At 48.6% G+C, this 25,322-nt stretch overlaps 1 protein-coding gene across 1 annotated transcript in view; it reads right to left on the reverse strand.

The window, feature by feature from the left end:
- The window catches only part of DENND1A (DENN domain containing 1A), a 189,429-nt gene that overhangs the window by 6,783 nt on the left and 157,324 nt on the right, over nt 1-25,322 (reverse strand). Inside the window, 4 exon segments of the mRNA XM_087914391.1 lie at nt 775-903; nt 5,848-5,936; nt 11,999-12,055; nt 24,274-24,405. Of these exon segments, the coding sequence (XP_087770517.1) occupies nt 775-903; nt 5,848-5,936; nt 11,999-12,055; nt 24,274-24,405 (407 nt within the window).

Genomic DNA, 25,322 nt, shown 5'->3' on the forward strand with positions numbered 1-25,322 from the left:
GGGTCTTATTTTTGAGGAAACACAGTATATATGCCTCCATCCATGAGTTTGGTACTTTAGCTTCTGATAATAGATCATTAAATACATCTAACGTTGGAGTACTTAGGAGTATTTTGTAGGTCTTTGTATAGTTCTGCTGGTATTGGCTTGTCGCCGGGGGTATGCAGGGGTGGGCCGCTGGGGGCTCGAGGGGGGTTGGGAGACCCTCTAGCTAAGATTCTGTGCAGTTTGGAGAACTCTCAAATCCCACTCCTGGATGGCCCCGCCCACCCCTCCCCGAAGTCCCCACGTGGCCCGTTTTGGATGCAGGTAAGTGCAAGACATGGATGGAGGCTCAGGGAGGGCGAAAACGGGCCTCCAGGATGTTCGGGAAGGCTGGAAATGGGCTGGTTTCTGGCTTCCAGAGAGCCTCAGGAGCCCGGGGAGGCTGTTTTTGCCCACCTGGAAGCTTGAGGAAAGCCTCCGGAGTCCGGGGAAGGTGAAAATGCCACACACACACACACACACACACACACATCGCCATGGTACAGGAGGCTGACAAGGCCACCCACCCACCCTAGCCACGCCCATCCAGCAACCGGGCAGAGAACCGCTTGGTAAAATTTTTGAAGCCCATCCCTGGCAGGTATATATATCAAGCGGGGAACATGCGCGCACAAAGACAGGGCGCCCGCCACAGAAGCCGCTAAGCAATGGAAAGGCTGATGGGTCAGCAAAGGGCTCCGAGCCAGGCGAGGAGGCAGAGCTAGCGAGAGCGATAGTCAAGGTAGACACCATTCAAAAGGAGCAGAGAAGAGAAAGCTGTCAGAGAAGGCAGAGGCCGGCCCGTCCTCCTGAGGAAGGTCATCGCCCGAGGAATCCTCCAACAGGAAGACCGTATAGTGGCGGGTGGGCTTGGCCAGGCTGAAGGAGACAGGGAAGAGGAGAGAGAAAAAAAGATTATAGATCGCCGGACCAAACCTGTGGAGGGAAAGGAAGCCAAACCAACAACGGACGCCAACATTCGAGGAGGAAGGGATTCCCTCGGCCTCTTGGGGACCTCTGAAGAAGGATGGAGCCCACTCTGGAGATCCTTCGGTGGCCCTGGGCTTCGACCTGAAGGATCTCTCGTCCGATTTGAGCGGATTTAACCCAGTCGGAAGGGACCTTGTAGGTCATCTAGTCCAACCCCTCCGCCCAAGCAGAAGGCCCTACCCCATTTCTGACAAAATGGCAGTCCAGTTTCTTCTTGGTCTCCCAATGACAGTGAGAAAACAACCAATCGATGGAACCGAAGTTGCCTTCGGAAGTTGTGGGAGCTTCATCCTTGGAGGCTTTCAAGAAGAGACGGGAAGGCCGCCGGTCAGAAATTGGTGTAGAGCAGCGATGGCTAACCTTGTTGGCACCAAGACGTCTCCAAAATGCAATATGTGCACGTCCGTGTATGTGCCCCGTCCCCATGCATGCAACCTGCCCCCCCGGACATGCATGCGCATCCCCATGCATGCGCATATCCCCCTGTGGATGCTCCCCCACCCCCCATGCTCCATGCCCCCCGCACGCACGGCAGAGTCCCAAAGTCCAGCTGGCTGGCGGGAGGGGCGCCTGCGCAACCAGAGCAGAGCTGGGCCCATGGCTCGCATGCCCACAGAAAGGGCTCTGCGTGCCACCTCTGACACACCTGCCATAGGTCCACCGTCACGGGTGTAGGGTCTCCTGCTTGGGTGGCTGGCGGCGGGGGTTGGGCTGGATGACCTCTAAGGTCCCTTCCAGCAGCTGAAAGCATCAGGAGGGCTCTTCCTGCTGAACGGCGATGGCCCTGAAACTCGGGCCTTGGCCTTTGGGGCGAAACCCCAAAACTTCGCCGAAGAGGCGTGCTGGAAAAACATCCAGGCCTAATTTCTCTCTCTCTTTTTCCACTTCCCCGCTTTTGGCTCCAGGCCGCCGAGTCTCTTCCCTCATTAACCCAATTCGGGTCTTCCTCTCCCACCGCAGCTGCCGCCCACCCGCCACTAGCTCACGTTTGTGGCACACACAAAGAGCTGTCTTCGTGGTGGTGGGGGGGAAAAGGTGGCTGGGCCTGGTGCTGAACGGCCACCCGTTCATCCAACGCCAGGCCCGGTACGGTTGCAGGGCTGCAGCGGACCTCGTCTTCTCCACACACACGCCCCCCCCCGCTTCCCCGGAGCTCCCGTGCAGATGGCTTGCTGATCTCCTTCTAATGTTTAGTTTAACGCGTCTCCGGTTAATGCCTGACAGCCATGACAGCCCGTAGCTGTTCCTTTTTAAATATCATGTCAGAAACACAGCACCATAAAGTCGAGGATGTGTGTTCCGCAGTGGCTCTGTCTCCCTGTTCGTGGAATCAGGCGCTTCGTTTTTAATGAGGACAATCTGCATTTTGGGGGGCTTCTAACCCCCCCTCCTCCTCCTCCCCACCTCGTTCCCTCCCCCCATATGTCAGGATGCCTGGACAAATCCACAGCCATCTCTGTGGCTGGCCAAAAACCAAGAGCTGACAAATGTAGATATTTCAAATTTAATTGACACCTAAATGTACTTAAGACAGATAAACGAGAGGGAGGAGTAGAGGGAAAGAGAAGGGGAGAGAAAGGGGGGGGGGGGAAACAGCAAGGAACTAGCGGGTGAACAGTTGGGGTAGGCAGTCAACGGCAAGAGTTTTTGTCAGGAAAAAGAGTGTTTTTTTCTGCAAAACAGGACTGTTTTTGAGGGAGAATTTGGCGGACACCGAGTAGTAGCCTTTGGTGACTCTCAACTTTAGATCCGCTGATCAAAATATGGCCCCTTTCCTCGGACAACGGGGATGGGCTTTGAAGCAAAAGCCCTGTCCGCTCCCTTAAGACCTAGTGTCATGCCCCTGTGGGGGTCTGAATCTGAGGAGGAAGAGGAAGAGCTGACAGGTAGCGGGACAGTGGCTCCGTTGGCTGTGGAGGAAACTGGGGAAGGGCAAAGTCAGGCTGGGCAGAGCAGGGGAGAGGTAGAACAAGGGAGAGGAAGTTCAGAGGAAGACCCAGGCCCACCCCCTCTTTATCCTAGGGCACGCAGGGAGGAATGGTAAAAGGAGCAACGTGGGTTGCCTGGCTTACGGGGGAGGAAAGGGCCCTGATTCCCTTCATTAGCCACACCTGGGAATGAGAGTTTAAAAGAGATGCAAGCTGAGTGCGCCATCTGCTGGGAACAAACATGAGCTTATCTTGTGTTGACTTTGGTTATCTGTGTTCCAGGCATCCTCCCAACCGGGTTGAATTGTGGCCGTTCCTTCACATCTGGAATTCCTTCTCTTGCCCTCTGGACTAATTATCTCATTCTGCCTTGATTGGAGTTATAGTTACAGTTTTTGTTGACCACGTTTTGGACCTGATTCTCCTCAGCCAATGGCTGTTCATGGGAGAGTTTTCCTCCAGCCCAGAAGATAACCAGGACATTGGGGGCAAAGTGGGAGCTAACAAAGGGACTTCTACTGATTATCTGACTGGGTTGCCTTTGTGCCACGCCCCTTTGGGTCGTCACACCTGGTCACCCTGGTCCAGCCAGCCCACCTGGAGAAAGACAAGCAAAAAAAAAAAAAAAAACAGGAGCTGGGAAGAAGAGATGTTTCCTGCAGGTGAACCAAGCTGGTTCAAGTAGTTGCAGTGTTTGAGTTTTTGAGAACCTGTGCAGATTAAGACCCTGGGGACCAGCCTCAGTGCCTCGATCTTTTAACCGACGGTTGTTACACCTTGTTTTGCTTTTACAAAATAAATGAAAGAGCCTTCACAGCAAAACCCCCAGGGCTTCCTCAATTCCCCTGGGACTCCAAGCTCAGCCTAACCGCCCCCCTCCCTTTACAGCCACCCAAGTTCTCCCTCACCCCAAAATGAAGCCCGCAGGGAAGGCGCTTTGTTTCTCACCTCGCTCCCTCGGGCCAACCTTGTTTGTTTCGCGCTGGAAGAACCCAACCGCCACTTCCCGCCGGTCCCTGGTTGAGTGGGACAACTGAGCATGGAGCCTTGGGAAGGCCTGCAGGGAGGTTGGGGAAAGGGGGCCTTGTCCTGCAGAACATTGGGTGGTCCGTGGAACACCAAAGAGGAAGTCCCCCCCCACCTCAAAAGCAGCCCAAGAGGTTAGATCCGCAATCCTGTCCCCTGATGGAAATGGGAGGCCTTCCGCCATTTATGGAGCCTCTCTGGCGCAGTGGTTAGAGTGCAGTACTGAAAGCTACTTCTGCTGCAGCCAGCTGCCTACAGTTTGGCAGTTCAAATCCCACCAGGCTGCAGGTTGACTCAGCCTTCCGTCCTTCCGAGGTGGGTCAAATGAGGACCCAGATTGTTGGGGGCAAGAGGCTGACTCTGCAAACCACTTAGAGAGGGCTGGGAAGAGGTATATAAGTCTAAGTGATATTGCTGCCTGCCTGCCTTCCTTCCTTCCTTCCTTCCTTCCTTCCTTCCTTCCTTCCTTCCTTCCTCCTCTCTCCCTCCCTTCCTTCCTTCCTTCCCTCTTTCCTTCCTTCCCATCCATCCATCCATCCTAGCTGAAGGTTGACTCAGCCTTCCCTCCTTCCGAGGTGGGTCATATGAGGACCCAGATTGTTGGGGGCAAGAGGCTGGCTCTGTAAACTGCTTAGAGACGGCTGGGAAGAGGTATATAAGTCTAAGTGCTATTGCTGCCTTCCTCCTTCCTCCCTCCCTCCCTCCTTCCTTTCTTTCTTTCTTTCTTTCTTTCTTTCTTTCTTTCTTTCTTTCTTTCTTTCTTTCTTTCTTTCTTTCTTTCTTTCTTTCTTTCTTTCTTCCTTCCTTCCTTCCTTCCTTCCTTCCTTCCTTCCTTCCTTCCTTCCTCCCTTCCTTCCTCCCTCTCTCCCTCCCTTCCTTCCTTCCCTCTTTCCTTCCTTCCTTCCCATCCATCCATCCATCCATCCATCCTAGCTCAAGGTTGACTCAGCCTTCCCTCCTTCCTAGGTGGGTCAAATGAGGACCCAAATTGTTGGGGGCAAAAGGCTGACCCTATAAACTGCTTAGAGAGGGCTGGGAAGTCCTATGATATAAGTCTAAGCGCTATTGCTATCTCCCACCAATAAGGACCACTTGAATCATCTTTCTTTGTGGCCTTCCTGGGATCTGCAGGAAATTGCTGGCCTGTTTGTCATGAGACGTTCAAATCTTCTGTTCGGACACATGATATATGGGCTTCTCACCTCAAACTTCCACGCCTGTTTCTCTGCACCTCTTTTAAAGAGGAGAGAGAGAGCGTGATAAGCAATCGGTAGCTTATGGTGGGAACTACAACTGCGGGTATCATCATTAAATCAAACATCTGACTCACACGGTTGTCTCCTTTCTGGAGTTTTATTTTCCCAGCAAGATTTGGTGGGCAGGAAGCTCAGCCATCCAAACTTTCTCGCTCTTTTTTTTTTTTTCATCGTTCGACTGGAACTGTCCTCTCTAAAACCTTTTCCGTCCCAAAACACCAGAAAGGAGAAAGAATCCACCCGACAACGGACACCAAAATAAATTCGAGGCGATGCCAAATGGAGAAAAATGCAGGAATATCGTACAGTTGGCCTCGTAAGCTGCCTGGTAGACCAAATCCTGGCCTTGGGGGGGCAGAATAGGATATTTTCCACCTCGTTTTAACGGTTGATCACACAGACAGATATTTAGACTGGATTTGGCCTGATGATCCACCCATTGAGTCCTTATTATTATTATTATTATTCTTTGTGCATGGGGATTTCTCAAGGTTAAGTCTACACTTGGCAAGGGTGATGATGATCAGAGGAGAACGTAGGGACCCAGAAGCAAGGAAGATTTCTTCCACCAGAGGGCAATCGCGTTCCACCAAGTTTTTCCGAAGGAGGATCCAGATACTCACTGTTCTGGGCTCGAGACAGATGTCCTCCGACCATCCATCGCAACGCTGCCTTTGGGTCTTCGGACAACTTGGGGTCTGGGTGGCCGAACCTATTGGACACCAAGTAGAGATGGCACCGGTGATTCTGACATGAGCTGGAGGAGCGATACGACGCACCCAGAAGTGGGTTTTCGGCTGGTTTCCGAGCGGTTCTGGAGAACCGGCAGCAGACAATTTGAGTAGTTTGGAGAACCAGCAAATAGCACCCCTGAGTGGCCCCGCCAACCCCATATCTCTTCTCAGCCTCCCATTGAGTCCCAGCTGAGCGGCTGGGTCTCCTTTGGTTGCCCTGCCCAGGAGAACAGAGCTGGAAAGCAGGTTAGTGGGGTGGGGAGGGAAGGGGGATTTTGCAGTATATCCTTCCCCTGCCACGCCCACCAAGCCACGCCCACCAAGTCAAGCCACACCCACAGAAGTGAACAATTTGAATCCCGCCACTGGATGCACCCTTCCTCAATCCAAGATCCCCGCCCCTTCTGGAAACGGCACCCTCCTTTGCTAAACCCCATCGATCCAGATCCCTTCGGACTCTGCTAATCTGTTAAATCTGTGAAAAGTGCAAAGAAGAACCACCCAGATCTTTCAAGGCCTGGAAACTAAAACACGCAAAGAATTGCCACCCGAAGTTCTTCATCCTTGGGTTTTTCTTTTTTTTTTAAAGAAGAAACCGGACAGTCACTTGTCTGAAATGGTAGACCGTCGTCTCCTGCTTGAGCAGGGGGCTAGACTAGAAGACCTCCAAGGCCCCTTCCAGCCCTATTTGGATTAATTGAATGAATGAATCTTGTTCTTCTTAATGGTTAGAGAAGAAGCTCCTGGTCTGGTTTGAGCAACTTCTTTAAACCAACACGTGAAAATGAAGCAAGGTGGTCCCACTCCCCACTTAAACACTTGAGTCCAAAAAAACGGGTTAGTCTCGGACACTCCAAAGTTCTCCACCAGCTCCCGAAAAATTATTTCTGCTACTTCGCGGAAACAGAGACATCCTGTCTCCCGTGCCCTCCTCCTTTCCCACAGGTGGGCTATCACGACGTTGTGGTCTTCACACGAGGGCTCCAAGAAAGTCTGCTTAAAAACCCAGAGCTCTCCAAACTTGGCAGCTTTTGAAGACTTTGCGGACTTCAACTCCCAGAATTCAAGTTGACAAATTTGGGGACCCCCCTGGTCAAAACAGGCTGATCCAAATCCTCCAGAGGACCCCAAATTTGCCTTCCCAAGAGATGAGAACGTCGTGCGCATCTTAGCGCATCAGGGTGCATCAGGGTGATCTTGATGGCAACGGGGGCGGGCAGAGGCCAACTTCCCAATTGTTGCAAAAATGTGAAGAAGACTCTCTGGGTTTTTTTGCGAAATGAGAAAATACGTCCAGATTTTTTTTGCAAAACGAGAAAATACGCCCAGATTTTTTTTTGCAAAACGAGAAAATACGCCCAGATTTTTTTTTGCAAAACGAGAAAATATCAACGCCTGGCAGATTTTTTTTTGCAAAACGAGAAAATACGCCCAGATTTTTTTTGCAAAACGAGAAAATACGGCCAGATTTTTTTTTGCAAAACGAGAAAATACGCCTGGCTTTTAGCCAACTGAGAAACTGCACAGATTTATTTTTTAATTTTGAGGGGGGGCCAAGTGAAAAAAAATACGCTTGTGTTGTTTTGTCCTCTGAACAGTGAAAGCCATGGCCGGCCGTCCCTTCAAACATTCTTCAGCTCTGCCAATGGAAGGACCTGCTCATCTGAAAGAGCCCAGCCACGGACCTTCCCCCTCTTCATCCTGCCCCTCACCTGGGTCCTCTAGAAAGAGACTGAATGTCAGCCCCCTCCCCCACCCCCATGGGATGGAGTGTGGGGGGGGTCAGGTGCCAGAAAGCCTCCCAGCCCAGGAGCGATGCAGCCCACGAGGCTAATTTCCCTCCGTCCACCCAGAGGAGGCGAATTTATAGCAGGCAAGGAAGGATTAAGTTTGCGGCAGGAGGGTGGGGGACACACACACACTGCACGCACACGCACACACTTCGTGTGAACTTGCAAGGCGGAGAAACATCGGAGGAAAAGAACAACAGAGCTAATTAGGGGAGCTGGGCTGTCAGAGCAGGGCTGCATGGCTGAATGCCAGCAAACAAAGGAGAAGTCTTGGCAATCAGCAGGATGGATGGAAGAGACTGCTTCATTAGGGATGATAAAACACAGGGGGGGGGGGGAGGAAGCTGGCAGGAGGGGGAGAGCAAGCAAGCCGGGGAAAGGGGGGAACAAGAGAGAGAGAGAGAGAGAGAGAGAGAGAGAGAGACTGAGACTGTTTAATTAAGCCTAAAGCTGGCTTGTCATTTGCTGCAAACCCTTTCACCTTTGAGTTGGCCTTCTTGGAGAGAGGACCGTTCTGCCAGAGACGGCATTTCCACCACTCTCTCTCTCTCTCTCTCTCTCTCTTTCTCTGTGTGTGTGTGTGTGTGTGTGTGTGTGTGTGCCAAATCCCATGGAAGACCTCTGGAAGGAGGGCGAGTGAGAAAAAGGCCAGGTCCCAGCAGGGATTTTGAATGCGCCCTAGCCAAGAGAGAGAGAGAGAGTTAAATCTTCTCCAATCAGAATAGTCCTGGGAGGGAACCTTGGAGGTCTTCTAGTCCAACCCCTTGCTCAAGCAGGAGAGCCTATATACCGCTGCAGACAGGTGGCTGTCCAGTCTCTTCTTAAAAAGCCTCCAGTGAGGAAGCACCTACAACTTCTGAAGGCAACTTCTGTTCCGCTGGTTAATTGTCTATTAGGGAATTTCTCCTTAATTCCAGCTTGCTTTTCTCCTTGATGAGTTTCCATCCGTTGTTTCTCATCCTGCTTTCTGGTGCTTTGGAGAATAATTTGACCCCTTCCTCTTTATGGCAGCCCCTCAAAAACTAGAATATTGCTATCCTGTCCCCCCTAGTCCTTCTTTTCTCTAGACTGGCCAGACCCAAATCCTGCAGCCGTTCTTCGTATGTTTTAGTCTCCAGGCCTTTAATCCTCTTAGTTGCTCTTCTTTGCACTTTTTTTCCCCCCCAAAGTCTCAACATCCTGTTTGTAACCAAAACTGGGTACAGTATTCCAGGTGAGGCCTTACTAAGGCTTTATAAAGAGGTAGTAATGCTTCCCCTGGCTTTGATTCTAGGCCTCTGTTTATACAACCAAGGATTGTGTTAGCCTTTTGGGGGTGTTACCGCACACTGCGTACATACGACAAGCTAATGCTGTACTCTTAACAGGTTACTTGGCGCTCGGGGGCCCATGATGGCTGGAAGAGGACTTTAGGGACTAATGAGGACTACCTCAAGCTTGGCTCTACGTAGATCCAGAGGTAAGTTTTCAAAAACTTGAGTTCTCCCATGGATAAACACCATCTGTTCAAGGGACTTGGTTGAGACACACAACTAACTGCAACAATTCCTTTCCCCGGTGCCTCTTAAAATTTCATCCATTATGTTGACCACAAAGGCCAAGTCACCCATCACACATCAAGATGACCAAGTATCCAAGTGGAGTTGAAACCAGCTGGATAAAGTAGACTTGGAGGGGACCTGTGAGGTCTTCTAGCCCAACCCTCTCTGCTTAAGCAGGCGACCTTAGACCATTCTGAACAAATGGCTGTCCAGTCTCTTCCCAAAAACCTCCAGGGATGGAGCACTTCTGGAGGCAAACCAGTTCCGCGAGGTTGCTCAAAAAATAGTTTAGCTTAACAGCAAATTTTGATGACTGTTTAACAAAGATACTTGTTCCCAGACAACACACACAGTTCAATTGAAGATGGAATTATTAAATTAAATTTAATAAATTTAAATTATTAAATTAAAAACTAGCTCGATACCCGTGCTTCGCTATGAAACCATGTGGTCGGGCTTAGTTTCTGGGGAGGAAAATAAGGGGAAAATAATTATGTCTCTGCCTACCAGCATCCATCTGGCTAGCATGCTGTCGGTGTGTGAGAGAGAGGAGGGCTGTTTGGAAACAGAAGCAGTATTTGCTGTGTGAGCAAGGAGACAGCAAGGAGTCTGGGTGTGGCTTAGCTCAACTGTTCTGGACTAAAGCTGTTTGATGCTGTGAAACTAAAACTGAAACGCCTCTCCTCTGCTTGTGTTTTGCATTTGGAAGAGATTTCTTTTCAGGCGGGGAGGGAGAGTAGAACTCCTTAGCATCAGAGCGTGTTAATAATAATTATATAGGAAATACTAACGCTGTGATGGTCATTTCAAAAAATCCTTTCTTAGTGAACCCCTAGAAGCCAAGAGGAACATAGGTGCCAAATTTCAAGTTTGTAGGCTTTACGGTTCTGGAGATTTTGTGATGGTGCGTGAGCGTCATTTCGCTTTTATATATATTATATCAAATTAATTAAAAAAAATTTTTAGCTGAAAACCCAAATCAGTGGAGGAAAATCTACTGGGTGGAAAACAAAGCAAATAGGACGCAATTTTTTTTCCTCTTCTTAGGTTGAAATAAAGCACTTTTAAAAAAACAAAAACAAACGGATACTGAATCAAACGTTTGGAGCAACAAAGACAGACGTGATCACACCAGATCACCACCTTCAACACATGCAGGAAGCACGATTTTCAACGCATAAATCCATAACAATGACCTCCCCCCCCCCGTTAAATAGACATGCCCCCCCCTTCCTTCAAAGTTGGCGAACCCACACCGGACGTTAAGAGCAAGCGGAGAAAGGCTAGCAGAGTGCAAGGGAGTGGACAGCCATGAAATTCCCACGCTTGGGTGCCCAGCTGGACGGATGACCATCTCATCCTTGATATTTTCTCCGTCTTGCTTTCAAAGGAAGGAATCCGACTGCGGAAAGGAAGAGAGCGGATTCCGTCCCTTCTGTGGTCAAAGAGGACCAGCCCAAGTAGAGTGGGTGGGGGGGGGAAAGGAGGGGACATTTTTGTCCAGTGAAAAATCCTGGATAAATGATTATAAGGAGTGGGTTTTTTTTTTTTTAAAAAAGAGAGAGAATCCAATGAGGATTATGGGCAAGAATACTTAACTCAAGTCTACTTTCAGCCACCAGGTTGGGTGTCCTGGGGGATGGGTAGGAATAGCGATATATATATATATATATATATAAGTCGAAGTGCTATTGCTGCCTGCCTGCCTGCTGTGGTGACACAGTGGTGAGAATGCTGTATTGCAGGCTGACTCTGCCCACTGCCAGCAGTTCAATTCTCACTGGCTCCAGGTTGACTCAACCTCCCATCCTTCCAAGGTGGGTAAAATGAGGACCCAGATTGTTGGGGGCAAGAGGTTGACTCTGCAACTGATTAGAGAGGGCTGGAAAGCACTGGGAAGTGGCATATAAGTCTAAGGGCTATTGTTATTGACCTCCCACTCTCCCTCCCCTTTTTTCCTTCCTCCTTTCCTTTCCTTTCCTTTCCTTTCCTTTCCTTTCCTTTCCTTTCCTTTCCTTTCCTTCCCTTCCCTTCCCTTCCCTTCCCTTCCTTTTCTTCCTTCCTTCCATGGTGAACAGTGGTTAGAATGCAGCATTGCAGACTAAGTCTGCCCACTGCCAGGAGTTTGATCCTGACCGGCTCAAGTTTGACTCAGCCTTCCGTGCTTCCGAGGTGGGTACCATGAGGACCCAGACTGTTGGGGGCAAAAGGCTGACTCTGCAAATTGCTTAGACAGGGCTGTAAAGCACTGGGAAGCGGCATATAAGTGTAAATGCTAATGCTATGTTATTATTCCAATTTAGAGACCTTGGGGACTGAAACCAGGCCTTGGTGCTGGGCTAAAGTTTCCATCCAAACCAAGGATTGGTTCCACCAAAGACCATCCCCTCTACCAAGAATTTCTTCTCCTCCTTGCATCCAATCCTAACATTTTAAAGTTTGACCAAAACGGCTGAGCCTGGAGGAGCTTTTGCAGAAAATAATAATATGGAGTGAAGACAAGGTGTCCAAAGACCCACAGGAGTTAAGAGCGGTTCTGGAGAAGAAGACCAGCAGAAACCTAGAACCTACGCAGCTTGAACCAAGGCCACCGTCCCTGCCTGGCTTCTCATGAGGTTGCCAAAGGCCATCCAGCAGAGTTTTTTTTTTTTTTAGTAAGATGAAGGAGCAATGCAGGGTTAGAGGCAGGCAAACGGCCAGTTTACTCACGGGCCTGGTGGAACGATGGATCTTGGGAGGTGGCGGTCTCACTGGTCGTACGCTTGGCTGCAGCAAAGTGGAAACTTCAGTCATTAGCCCTAAGGAGTGGCCGTCCCCCCAAAACATCACCCAACCAAGACCTTCAGAAGGTCGTCAACTTCCTGGAACAAAGTCCTGGCGATGGAAGGGAATGTTCTGACCTCGGCTTTCCCCACAAAAGCACTAAGCAGACTATTGGTCCCGGCAAAACCCCTTTTATTAAACGAAGGTGAATGTCTTGCATTCACATTCAGCCAAAGGCCTGGCAAACAGTCTTTCAAGGGTGTAATTATAAGCACAGAACTTATCTAGCTTGGAGAGCTGCCGAGTAACTATTTCTAAACGCAGTGCTGACAAGGAAGGACTCAGCACAGAATCTCTGAAATGCACAGACAGATCTTCACACTGCTGCAACGAAGGACTTGTTTCCTGCAAAAAAGCCGCCTCCCCTTTTGCTCCTCTTTTAATCCCTATGGGAGGGGCCATTCACCATCCACCTGTGGCCTTACTCCCACATCGGCCCTTAGTTTGTAATTGTTCCTTCCTTTTGGCAGCTCTGCGCATGTGCAGGCTGGGAACTGGCTCCAGCTGTTCCCCTGCCCCACTGCTGTCCGACTCCAAAGGCAGCTGACCATTGCCAGCCTGCCCTGGCCCCATCTCTGCCTCTGATGCAGAGCCCTTGTCTGAGCCTTCCTCAGCCTCCAGGACTGGCCCAGGCTCCTCCCCAACCTCCTCACTGTCCGTCTCTGCTGCCAGCTCCGCTAGCCACCAGCGGGCCACAAGAGGGAATCTCAGATCTTTTGAACTTGTTGGGCTTAAAAAATGTAGAGGAGAGCGGGAAGCCAAGGAGAGACGGCTCTGCCTACGTCTTTTAATTTATTTGATTTAAATCAAAATAGAGCTCGAAGGGATTTCGGAGTGGTGCGGTGGCCTAGAGGTGGAGCTCTCGCCTCACAATCAGGAGGCTGTGAGTTCGATCCTAGGTAGAGGCAGATATTTCTCTCTCTGGGCACAATGAGAATATAACTGCTGAATAGGACTCCTCATTGGTGACAGGAAGGGCATCTGGCCAGTAAACACTCTGCTAGCTCCATTCAGTTTCCTAGACTCCACCCCACAAGGAATTATGGAGTCGTTAAAAGATGATGATGAGAGCTGGGCAGGGACCTTGCAGGTCTTCTAGTCCAACCCCTTGCCATCAAGCAGGAGATCCTATACCACCTCAGATGATTGTCCAGTCTCTTCTTAAAAGAAGAGCACCCACAAACTTCTGGTGGCAAGCAGTTCTACTGGTTAATTGTTCTCACTGTCAGGAAGTTTCTTTATCAAGTCCATTTCAGGATCTTTTCTGCTACTTTGGCAGAAGTGGAGGAAGAGACATCTAGTCCACTGATAACTCTGGAAAGGAGAATACAGATAGTCCGTAGCTCACAACCACAACTGAACCCAAACTTTACATTGCTAAGTGAGTTCGGCCCCATTTAACGATATTTCTTGCCACCTTTGTTCAGTGAATCCCCGCAAGTTCTCAAATGAGTCACCTGGTTGTTAAGCGAATCTGGCTATCCCCACTGACTTTGCCTGTCTCCCGTTCTTAAACAAAATCACTTCAGCTGTTAAGTGAGTCGCCTGGTTGTTAAGCGAATCCGGATGGCTCCCCGGTGACCCCAGCTTGTCAGAAGGTTGTACAAGCAGATCATGTGTCCCCAGGGATTGCTGCGACCATCATAAAATACAAGTTGTCTTTGCGAGCATCTGCATTTTGGTCCCGTGACCACTGCAACGGTCGCTAAGTGTGAAAACCGATCCCAGGTCCACTTTTCTCCCCCCAAATGTCATCGTAACTTCAAGCGTTCGTTAAACAAATGGCCCTAAGTTGAGGACTATCTGTATTGATCTGCCAAAATAGGTCACAAAATAGGGATGATGGATGGCATGCGGGGGAGGGGTTGTACTCTGAATACCGTGTCAGGATTCCAGCAATCGCCCTTATTAAATCACGATTCTCGAGCCAAACTTCAAAAAACTGCAAAGGATCTATTGGAGGTGACGTACTGGCCCTGCCCTGTGTGGAGCCAACTCTGGCATACGTCATTTACAGTCCACTGTGACCCTGTTTCCTCCCTCCCGCTGGGTGTGTCATCAATCAGATTCTCCAATTGAGCCCGTTCGCAGGCTGGGTGTGTCATCAATCACATTCTCCAATTAAATATATTCACGGGCAGAAGCTCTGGTAGTTTAGTTACAATCTTTTAAAGAGAAGAGTTGGAATGTACTTTTGTTTTCAATTGCTCTTCCAGATTTCCTTCCCCCCACACCCGCTTTTTTTAATGGCAACTTACTAAAACAGGCATAGGAACGTTTTATGAGTTGACATTACTGGACCTTTCCTTTCTCCTGCTCCAAAAACAGATCCCTGAGACATGGAACGTCATATGGAAAGCAGCCTCCGGTCTGCAATTAATTTGTTGATGCAGCAAAACGCATCCTTTCCCCCAAAAAGGTCAAGAATGGGAAACTCTGGTAGAAAAAAAAATCTCTTAATTAATTGCGCTGTGTCGAGAAAGACACTGCGAATGCCCAAATCGGAGCCGGCGGAGGGGCCTTCAAACGACTGCCGCTGGTTTGCGCTTCAAGGACCAGCTATAGAACGAAGGAAGATGATTCCACATTTCACTGGCTCTTAAAATGGACTACAGGTAGTAACCGTTCCATCTTGGCACTGGAGGGGACGGGGGGTGGGGGGACTTACAGCCATTTGTCATGCTTAAATTAGATTAGGTTGCCTCCTCGCGAGCAGCCTAGCTGACCAACGTTGTGCCTGCCTCCTCTCTGTTCTATGTGTCCTTTGATCGGGAGGAGGTGTGGATTCCACCTCTTCCTCGTTGCTAATGGAATTGCTGCTCCCAAGTCCTCACCCGGAGCCGCCTGGCCAACTTTAATGCCAATTCAGTCTGGTGCTGGTCCATGGACCCAGCGGAGGCGGCTCCATCAGGGTAGCACGCTCTGACCCCTTGAAGGGGGTCTATGACAATTTGCTGCAGCCAACTTGCGTGGGCCAACTTGCCACGGTAAACTCGCTGCAGCCAACTCCCTGCAGGAGAATAGTTAAGCGGAACTTGAAAGAACTGCAAAGGATCTTATATCCTAAGAAATAGTGGAACAGAACCATTAAAGAAAGGATGCAAAAGGAGGGACAACCCGAAAACTGGGTGACAAAAATGAAAACCATTTTTGACCTGGAATGATTATGGGTGGTGATGGAAGGATTTGAACTTTTAACTATAGGACTTAGCGTGGGAAAGATCTAGAACTGGTTTTGCCTTCAACCATGCCAACGTGATGAACTCATGAAAGGATAGAATAGAAAAGAATAGAATAGAAATATTGGAATAGATGAGGGGAGAGGAAAGAAGAGAAGATGAAAGGGAAGAGAAGAGAACGAATAGAATAAAAGATGGAATAGAATAGAATGGAATGGAATATTATAACGGAGTTGGAAGGGACCTTGGAGGTCTTCTAGTCCAGCCCCCTGCTTAGGCAGGAAACCCTACACCACTTCAGACAAATGGTTATCCAACTTCTTCTTAAAAACTTCCAGTGTTAGAGCATTTAAAACTTCTGGAGGTAAGTTTTTCATAAAGAGACTGGATGATCTCGGGGGTGGCTGGCTTCAGTTGGGTTTGTCGGTCAAAAACTTGACAACCAGGCTGCGAGAGGTTTGGGAAAATCATTGCAAAACCTCCCCAAACAGCCCAAGAGAAGCCAACCGCTCTCTCCCAGGACGTCCCTTCCATGATTCTCCTCCTCCTCCTCCTCCTCCTCCTCCTCCTCCTCCTCCTCCTCCTCCTCTTCTTCTTCTTCTTTTGTTTTTTTTAAGGAAAAAACCAAAAGTAGGGAGGGGGCTGGGGTCTCCCAAATTTTCAAGAGGCCGTTCTTCCCACCCCCTGCCTCCCCAAACACGCCAGAAAACTGTCCATTCCGGGACTCCAGCGGGCATTTTTTAAAAACAAAAAAACAAAAAACCGCCACAGCTAATAGGTTAACAACTCTTTTTCTCCAGCTTCAAATGGAGAATATCAGAAAGCCGAGGGAATATTCGGCTTTCCAATTTGTACCAACCGCTTCCCTGCTCCTTGCAGCGTGTGTTTGACAGAGCTGACATTTTGTACCACTGCGAGACGGGAGGAGCGCCTGTGACATTCTTATTCATGGTAGCGCGATGCCCTTGTAATGATCAGCCCTGGTCGATGCGCTGACTTGCAGCCGCCCCGAGCCCTGCGAGAACAAACACGAGGCGAAGACGGCGGCAAGGCAGCTCGGCTGCCTTGTTAAGACAGCGCCAGGATCCTAACGAAGAGCAGCGACTGGAAAATTTCACTGTCAACTCCTCAAGGAGGCTGTCAGTGGAGAACTAACGGCATACATTTCTGGTGAGAAAAAAAAAACCGCAGAAAAATTCACCCTACGCACGGGGAAAGGCAAAGGCACAAAGGCTGGGCCGGTTTTTAAAACTTTTAACAACAACAACTACTACTACTACTACTACTACTACTACTACTTCTTCTTCTTCTTCTTCTTCTTCTTCTTCTTCTTCTTCTTCTCCTCCTTCTTCTTCTTCTCCTCCTCCTCCTCCTCTTCTTCTTCTTCTTCTCCTCCTCCTCCTCCTCCTCCTCCTCCTCCTCCTCCTCCTCCTCCTCCTCCTCCTCTTCTTCTTCTTCTTCTTCTTCTTCTTCTTCTTCTTCTTCTTCTTCTTCTTCTTCTTCTTCTTCTTCTTCGTTTGTTTTTTTAAGGAAAAAACCAAAAATAGTCAGATCTCAATGCTTCCCCTGCTAGGGGCTGGTTCCTGAGCTCAAAGTTGCAATCCATCTCTCGACGCAATCCGAGTTAAGATGAACACCAACCTGTATTTAATTACCTGGAGAGAGGAACTGTCTCCCCTGAAGGTTGTGCGTGCATAGAAAATGTGGTTTCCGGCATTGGTGGCAGCCAAAAAAACCCTTCTAGAAATACATGTGTGTTGTATCTAAAAGGGTGTCACCCTTTTAGCTAGGTGAGCTTGGCAACCACAGGGATCAGAGGTGGCTATTCAGAAGGTTCGGACCGGTTCTGCAGAACCGGTAGCAAAAATTTCGAGTGATGCCGAGAACCAGCCAATGCCGCCTCTGACTGGCCCCGCCAACCCCATCTCTTCTCTGCCTCCCATTGAGTCCCAGCTGATCAGTTGGGTCTCCTTTGGTTGCCCTGCACAGGAGAATGGGGCTGGAAAGCAGGTTAATGGGGGTGGGGAGGGAACGGGGATTTTTTAGTATAGCCTTCCTCTGGGGTGGGGTGGGAATGGAGATTTTACAGTATCCTTCCCCTGCCATGCCCACCAAGCCACGCCCACAGAACCAGTTGTAAAAAAAAATGAATCCCACCACTGACCAGAAGGCAACACAAAAAAACAGGGTTGGACTAGAACTCTGAGGTCCCTTGCAGTCCTATGATTCAGGAAGGAAGGAAGGAAGGAAGGAAGGAAGGAAGGAAGGAAGGAAGGAAGGAAGGAAGGAAGGAAGGAAGGAAGGAAGGAAGGAAGGAAGGAAGGAAGGAAGGAAGGAAAGGAAAAGTAGGTAGGGAGGCAGGAAGGAAGGAAGGAAGGAAGGAAGGAAGGAAGGAAGGAAGGAAGGAAGGAAGGAAGGAAGGAAGGAAGGAAGGAAGGAAGGAAAGTAGGTAGGTAGGAAGGAAGGAAGGAAGGAAGGAAGGTATGAAGGAAGGAAGGAAGGAAGGAAGGAAGGAAGGAAGGAAGGAAGGAAGGAAAGTAGGTAGGGAGGCAGGAAGGAAAGAAGGAAGGAAGGAAGGAAGGAAAGAAGGAAGGAAAGTAGGTAGGTAGGTAGGTAGGTAGGAAGGAAGGAAGGAAGGAAGGAAGGTAGGTATGAAGGAAGGAAGGTATGAAGGAAGGAAGGTATGAAGGAAGGAAGGAAGGAAGGAAGGAAAGAAAGAAGGAAGGAAGGAAGGAAGGAAGGAAGGAAGGAAGGAAGGAAGGAAGGAAGGAAGGAAGACATTACGTTGCATCCCAAACTGTCTATTTTCCTATTATTGTCTCACAGTGATGCCACTGGGTCATGAATATTTATTCTGAATGCCTTGAATCAGGGAGAGATAGGAGAAGGCTACCTGGACATTTATGGACTGCAAATGAAGTTCTCGTGGCTTTTGGTGGGGTTCCTTCAGGAGCCCCCTTCCTACCTGCTGTTCTGCCTCCTTTAGGAGGCCAACTTGTCCAGGAGAAGGCCTCTCTTCTGGCAGATCAAGGATTCCGGAAAGATTCCACTTAATTGTTCTACCTCGATTGAAGTTGATATTGGAAGTATAAGAGAGTGATGGAGATCTTTCTCTCTCTTTAACATCATGATTCCCCAAAAGAAGCCAGGGGATAAGTATTTTAGTCATTCAATCAATCAACCAAGGGACCATCCAAGAACAATTAAACAAGAACCATCCACGAACGATTGAACAAACTGGTCATAAACTGTTTTTCTCTCCTGCAGAAGAATCCCAAAGATCTTCCATGAATCTCAGGCGTCAACCAGCACCCCTATGAGGTAGAAATGACCATGCCAAGGTCTCAGCTGCTATTTTAATCCTCCCAAAAGATACGTTTTGGTGCAACCTTCTTCTTTACCCTCTCTCCCTTTGACATTAAGGATTTTCGCCATTGATTGATCTACTGATCGACTCGCTAGAGAGGACGAGTCTCTAAGAAAGCTAGCCTGCTAAGGACATAAAACAGGAGTTTCCTTCACAGTACAAAATTCCCCCAGTTTTCAGTGGGGACACCAGAGGGAAGACTTACTGGGATGGAGAATGAGCGTATCTCACAGCCGGAGCAGAACGCAATGCAAGAGCCATCTCAAGCAGAAAAACATCACCGGGACCAGTCCCTCAACACTGTCAAACTATTTACTAAGTCTGCATTACTATGACTATTACGATTAATCCTCCCATCCTTCCTTTCACCCATCCTCTCCCACTTATGACTGCATGACTGTAACCTTGTTGCTTGCATTCTAACGATTTCTAATTGCCTGTTTGATTGCTTAATTGTACCCTATGACTATAATTAAGTGTTGGACCCGATGATTCTTGACTCTTGACGAATGTATCTCTTCTCTTATGTACACTGAGAGCATTTGCACCAAGATACATTCCTTGTGTGTCCAATCACACTTGGCCAATCAAGAATTCTGTTCTGTTCTGTTCTGTTCTGTTCTGTTCTATTCTATTCTATTTCATTCCAATATTTCTATTCTATTCTATTCTATTCTATTCTATTCTATTCTATTCTATTCTATTCTATTCTATTCCTGTATTACCCTACATTCTATTCTATTCTTTTTCATTCTAATATTTCTATTCTATTCTAATATAATTTCATTCCAATATTTCTATTCTATTCTATTCTATTCTATTCTATTCTATTCCATTCTATTCCATTCCATTCCATTCCATTCCATTCCATTCCATTCCATTCTATTCTATTCTATTCCTGTATTATCCTACATTCTATTCTATTCTATTCTATTCTATTCTATTCTATTCTATTCTATTCTATTCTATTCTATTCTATTCTATTCTATTCTATTCTAATATTTCTATTCTATTCTAATCTAATTTCATTCCAATATTTCTATTTTATTCTATTTCACTCCAATATTTCTATTCTATTCTATTCTATTCTATTCTATTCTATTCTATTCTATTCTATTCTATTCTATTCTATTCTATTCTATTCTATTCTATTCTATTCCTATTCCTATTCCTATTCCTATTTCTATTTCTATTTTTCTATTCTATTCAACCCTTCCTGAGCAGAACAGCGAGACCCCCAACGAAGGGCCTCTCCCCACTTTTACCCCTACGGCACAAAGCCACAACTCGCCCCATCAAGGCAGCCCGCCTGAAGGCAAGACCTGCAGGGACACACCCACACACCCTGGTAGGTCCAAAGCTTGCAGGGTGAATCCGGGAGAAAGACCTCCCAACCAGGTCGCCTTGTTGTGCTGGGGAGGCAAAACTGCCCCCCCAAATATATATAAGTCAACCGCGCGCACAGCCGAAAGGTGTTTACGCTGTTGTCGCTTCAGCCAGCAGGCGGCTGAGCTCCATCCGTCCTCTTTGTGAGCAGATTAATGACGGTGACCGGTAAGAGAACAAGGCACCCATGACCAACTGTCAACTCCAGTTGGGTGAGCCCTAATGAGTTAAAATTAAATGTAGCAGTTAGGCTCTGGCAACCCAGCCCTCCCCCCCCGCCCCCAGCCACATCCCCTCCTCGTCCCCTTCAGTTAATCTGTCACTTAATGAAGAAAAGCGCCTCGGACAGACGACAGCCGGAGCGAGGAGCTGCCGGCTGACTTACAGGAGGCTGATTAAGGATGTTCCCCCAACAGCAGACAGCGGACTTCGGCGCGCACAAAATAAATAGACTCTATGCAAATGTGTTTGTCACTCTGACAACACAACTCAATTAAGGCCGGCTCTGCCGGGGCTGGTTGGGCTGTGGAGCTTGCAGCCGCTACCGCCAAAACTGGAAGGGGTGAGTGGAATACTGACCTCCGTCGGATGGGGGCCTTGTTTGGGTTGGGGGGGGAAAGGAAGACATTTTCTCCGAGTCTCCGTCTGCATCTTGCGATCTTGAAGGGGTCTCTCTAGCGCCTGTGCCCAGGAGGGTAATTTCATGTTCTTTTCATTTGGCATTTGAAGGGGGTGAAAGGGGATTCTTTCCTTTCCTTTCCTCTCCTCTTTCTTTCCTTTCCTTTCCTTTCTTTCCTTTCCTCTCTCTTTCTTTTCCTTTCCTTTCCTTTCTCTTTCTTTTCCTTTCCTTTCCTTTCCTTTCCTCTCTCTTTCCTTTCCTTTCCTTTCTCTTTCTTTTCCTCTCTTTCCTTTCCTTTCCTTTCCTTTCCTTTCCTTTCCTCTCTCTTTCCTTTCCTTTCCTTTCTCTTTCTTTCCTTTCCTTTCCTTTCCTTTCCTTTCTTTTCCTTTCCTTTCCTTTCCTTTCCTTTCCTTTCTCTCTTTCTTTCCTTTCCTTTCCTTTCCTTTCCTTTCCTTTCCTTTCCTTTTCCTTTCCTTTCCTTTCTCCCTCTTTCTTTCTTTCCTTTCCTTCTCCCTCCTTCCCTTCCCTTTCTCCTCTCCTTCCCTTTCTCTCTTTGACACCCATTTTTTAAAAAATAAAATGGATCCACCCTCCCTGGGACAACCTGAGATTCCACCTCCCACACAGAAGCTGCCCAAGGAAATTTTTTTGCTGCAGGTGACCGTGGAGCTGAGCGGACGGGTCCTCCTCACCAGGTAGACAGAGTCACCCAATAAAGACTAAAACCAGGGTTGGCAATTGTAATCCGCCCAACTGTCCCTTGGTGGAGTGGGGCAGCTCCAGGAATGGAGTAAATAAATTCATGTCTTGAAGTGTCTGGCCAGGCCTCTGTCTGGGCCAAAAGCCACACCGGGTGAAGGACTGAAGGATGGGATGGAGAGAGACACGTTCATCTCAGCAAAACATTGCCTGGGATAGGTTTGCTGAGATAAACTTGAGGAAAGCGTCATCGGAATAACAGAGTTGGAAGGGACCTGAGAGGTCTTCTAGTCCAACCCCCTATAACCATCCTGGACAAATGGGTGTCCAAGCTCTTCTTGAAACCAGCACCCACAATTCCTGGAGGCAAATTCTTCCACTTGTGAATTGTTTCTCACTGTTAAGGAATTTCTCCATCGTTCCACGTTGTTTCTCTCCTTGCTTAGTTTCCCCCACCCCCAATTGCTTCTTGTTCTGCCCTTATGTGCTTTGGAGAATAGCCTGACCCCCCCTCCTTTGTGGCAGCCCCTCAAATGTTAAAACACCGCTATTACGCCACTCCTAGTGCTTCCTTTCATTAAATTAGACTCAATTCCTGCAGCCGTTCTTTGAATGTATAACCTGCAGGCGGATTCACACACACAAAAAATGCGGTTCCGCAAGGAACTCTTTCAAAATGCAATGTTTTTTATTTTATTTTAAAAGATTACCAAGCCTGTCTGCCACTATCACCCTGGATCTTGCATCAATGTCTATGTCCTCTCTAAGCAAGCAACTCTTTTAATCCCCTCCTCCCTTTCCCCCTTGCCACTCCACCGATTCAAGAGTCACCCACCGAAGGCTGCGTTTGGGGTGGGCAGACCTACCAATGACATATCCCTCTCCCGCCCCCTCGATCCCTGCCTGGGATTACCCAAAAGAAAAAGAAAAAAAGAAAGGAAAAGCTCGCAAAGTTAAATTCAGGTTTGCAATTATAAGTCACTTCATCCTGGCAGGTTTTCACAAACCAGAGAGCGTCGTAAAAAAAACAACCAGCTTGTCACCCGGGAGAGTCAATACCGAAATATGACGCCTGCTATTAAGGAGCCATTAATTGATTTTCCAAGCCGCGTTCATTGCTTTTTCCTGTTCAAAGGGTGTTGCGGTGCTTATTATCCTAAGATACCGGCGGCTGACACTCGGACTGAACGAAAGGCTACTGAAACCAGGGTGGAAGGGGCGGGAGGTGTTTTCTTTGGCAGGCGGGGAGATGGGGGCAAGAAGACTCTTGGACATATCTCGGGGGCTAGATATACCCCCAAACTTCAGACTGGCACCTGCTGAAACTTCTTGTCATGCCCCCCGCCCCCACTGGCGGAGGCTGAATCTGAGGAGGAAGAGGAACAGCTGACAGGTAGCGGGACAGTGGCTCCATTGGCTGTGGAGGAAACTGGGGAAGGGCAAAGTCCAGCTGGGCAGAGCAGGGAAGAAGTAGAACAAGGGAGAGGAAGTTCAGAGGAAGACCCAGGCCCATCCCCTCTTCCTCCTAGGGCAAGCAGGGAGGAACGGAGAAAGGAGCAACGTGGGTTGCCTGGCTTACGGGGGAGGAAAGGGCCCTGATTCCCTTCATTAGGCACACCTGGGGATGGTGTTTAAAGGAGAGGCAGATGGGAGGGATGGTTGTCAGAAACAAATATTGAGTTTTATCTTGTGTTGGCTGCAGTTAGCTGAGTTCCTGGCATCCTCCCAACCGGTTTGATTTACTGCCGTGTTACTTCACTTCTGGGACTCCTTATCTTGCTCTGCTGGATTTATTACCTAATCTTGCCTTGCTGGATTTATAGTTTAAAGTTTTCAGTTTACAAGGTTTGAACTGGAATATCTGCAGTCAAAGGCTGTTGCAGGTTCCTGGGAGAGTTTTTCTCCAGACCGGAAGGTAACCGGGACACCGGGGGCAAAGTCAGAGCCAATCAAGAGATCCAGACTTATTCTGACTGTGTTGCCTTTGTGCCACGCCCCGGGTCATCACACTTCTGATCGGACCATGTGCCACCCAAGGGCATTGACAGGCGCTGTCCATTGCTGACGTTTTTCTTCCTGATGGTTTGGGAAGGTTCTGACTATGAGTGATTGATCTTTCATGAATTCTTCCCTCGGCATCCAGAGGACCATGAGGTGTACCCCAGACCCGTGTTTCTCATTGTCAACCTTGGAGGCTTTAAGACGTGTGGGCTTTCAACTCATGCTGGCTGGGAAATTCTGGAGTTGAAGTCCACACATCTGAAAGTCAATCAAGGTTGAGAGACACATTGGCCACGGTGACTTCCTTTTAAGAATGGGCTCTTGGGGGGTAGAGAAATAAGGGAACCAGGTTCTGATGACTGCGAAGGGCCTTCCAGTGAAGTCCCAGAAGTGGTAGGACCAAAATTTGGGGGATCATTGTTCGCTCAATTTTGGGAGTGAAGGGTGAATGGAGGATGGCCTTGGCCTGTTCTTCTGAGTTACTCTCTACCAAAATTACCAACCACCGACCAAAATGGGGTTATGGTTGCCTTCTAAATTCGGCAGTACAAAACGGGAGAGCTTTCCAGAGCAGAGCCATGGTAGCTCAGTGGTTAAAATGAAGTACTGTAGGCTAATCCACTCCAGGAGTTCGATTCTGACCGGCTCAAGGTTGACTCAGCCTTCTGTCCTTCCGAGGTCAGTCAAATGAGGACCCAGATTGTTTGTGGGGGGAGTGGGGGAACAATAGGCCAACTCTGTCAACCGCTTAGAGAGGGCTGTAAAGCACTGTGAAGTGGGTTGTAAGTCTAAGGGCTATGGCTATAGATAATGAGGTCCTGGAAGGTGCAATGGAGACCCACCATCCCAACTGACCTCCATTGACAGTCTTACTCTTAAGAGGAAGATTCCAGTCACCTCCAGAGCTTACCTGGCCAAAGTGAACGGTGATGGGCCGCCGCTCATCTCGGAGTTTTGGGTCCCTCTTTTCAGCCAAGGGAGATGGCGCTGTCCTCGAGGTGGACTCTTCCGGCATGGTGGAACAGCCATTTTCACTGATGTCCTGCACGGGAGAATAAATAGAATTACACCACCCTTGATTCTGAGGGCGAGGGCTCTACTCGGGATAGATGCTCATTGCGGCTTCTACTATTTCCAGCTCTGTTCACAGGTAATTAACCGGTGGGTTAAAAGCCCGGTGAGTCTACGAGAGGCAGTGGCTTGTGCACAGGAGTGAGGGAATAAGTGAGGGGACATTGTGTAATGAACCAGGCGAGATTCAGTCAGGTTGAGGACAGACATGGCCGCCAAGCGATGTCCTCGACGATTAGAAATAATGAAAAGGCTTCCGTCTATCCGCCGTGCAACAAAGCCAGCTGTGCAGGAAGCTTCAACTTTAAACTTCTTTGTGACCAATGTCGAAGCACTAATGCCTGGTAAATATAGAGACGTGGGACCTCGGGGCCGGCGGCTTTGATGGGCGACCTCTGACCTGCCCCTCAAGTTCTCCTCTGGCTTAAATTCTCTAATGAGACTGGTAAGCTGATAGCCAATTAGAAAGCATTCTTGGGGGCGCAGGATGACCTAAACTCTCTGGTGCAACATGACGAAGCTGGGATGGACCTCATTCCAGACGGGGAAAAAAAAGCAAAGAGACCTTTTCAGACCCAGGCCATTGAGCCAAAGTTCTCCACAAAATAATAATAATCATCATCATCATCATCCACAGAAAATGAAGAACCTGTACATATTTGAAAAGGAAAGAGGATGCCCCACCCAGGAAGACACTTCATATAAACAGGAGACTTTGTCTCTGTAGAGCACAGCTAACTAACCAGACAAAGAGGAGACTACTTGGTGTCAAAGTTGGAGGCTCTATCTGGTTAGAACAAAATAAATAAATAATAACTTGACAAAGGAGGACCACACCAGTGCTGGAGCCCCTTTGGAGAGGCCTCCAAGGCCCACCGTTGAACATGG

The sequence above is a fragment of the Pseudonaja textilis genome, chromosome 17, assembly GCF_049901715.1.
Source record: "Pseudonaja textilis isolate UNSWEBS1 chromosome 17, rPseTex1.2, whole genome shotgun sequence".
Lineage (NCBI taxonomy): Eukaryota > Metazoa > Chordata > Lepidosauria > Squamata > Elapidae > Pseudonaja > Pseudonaja textilis.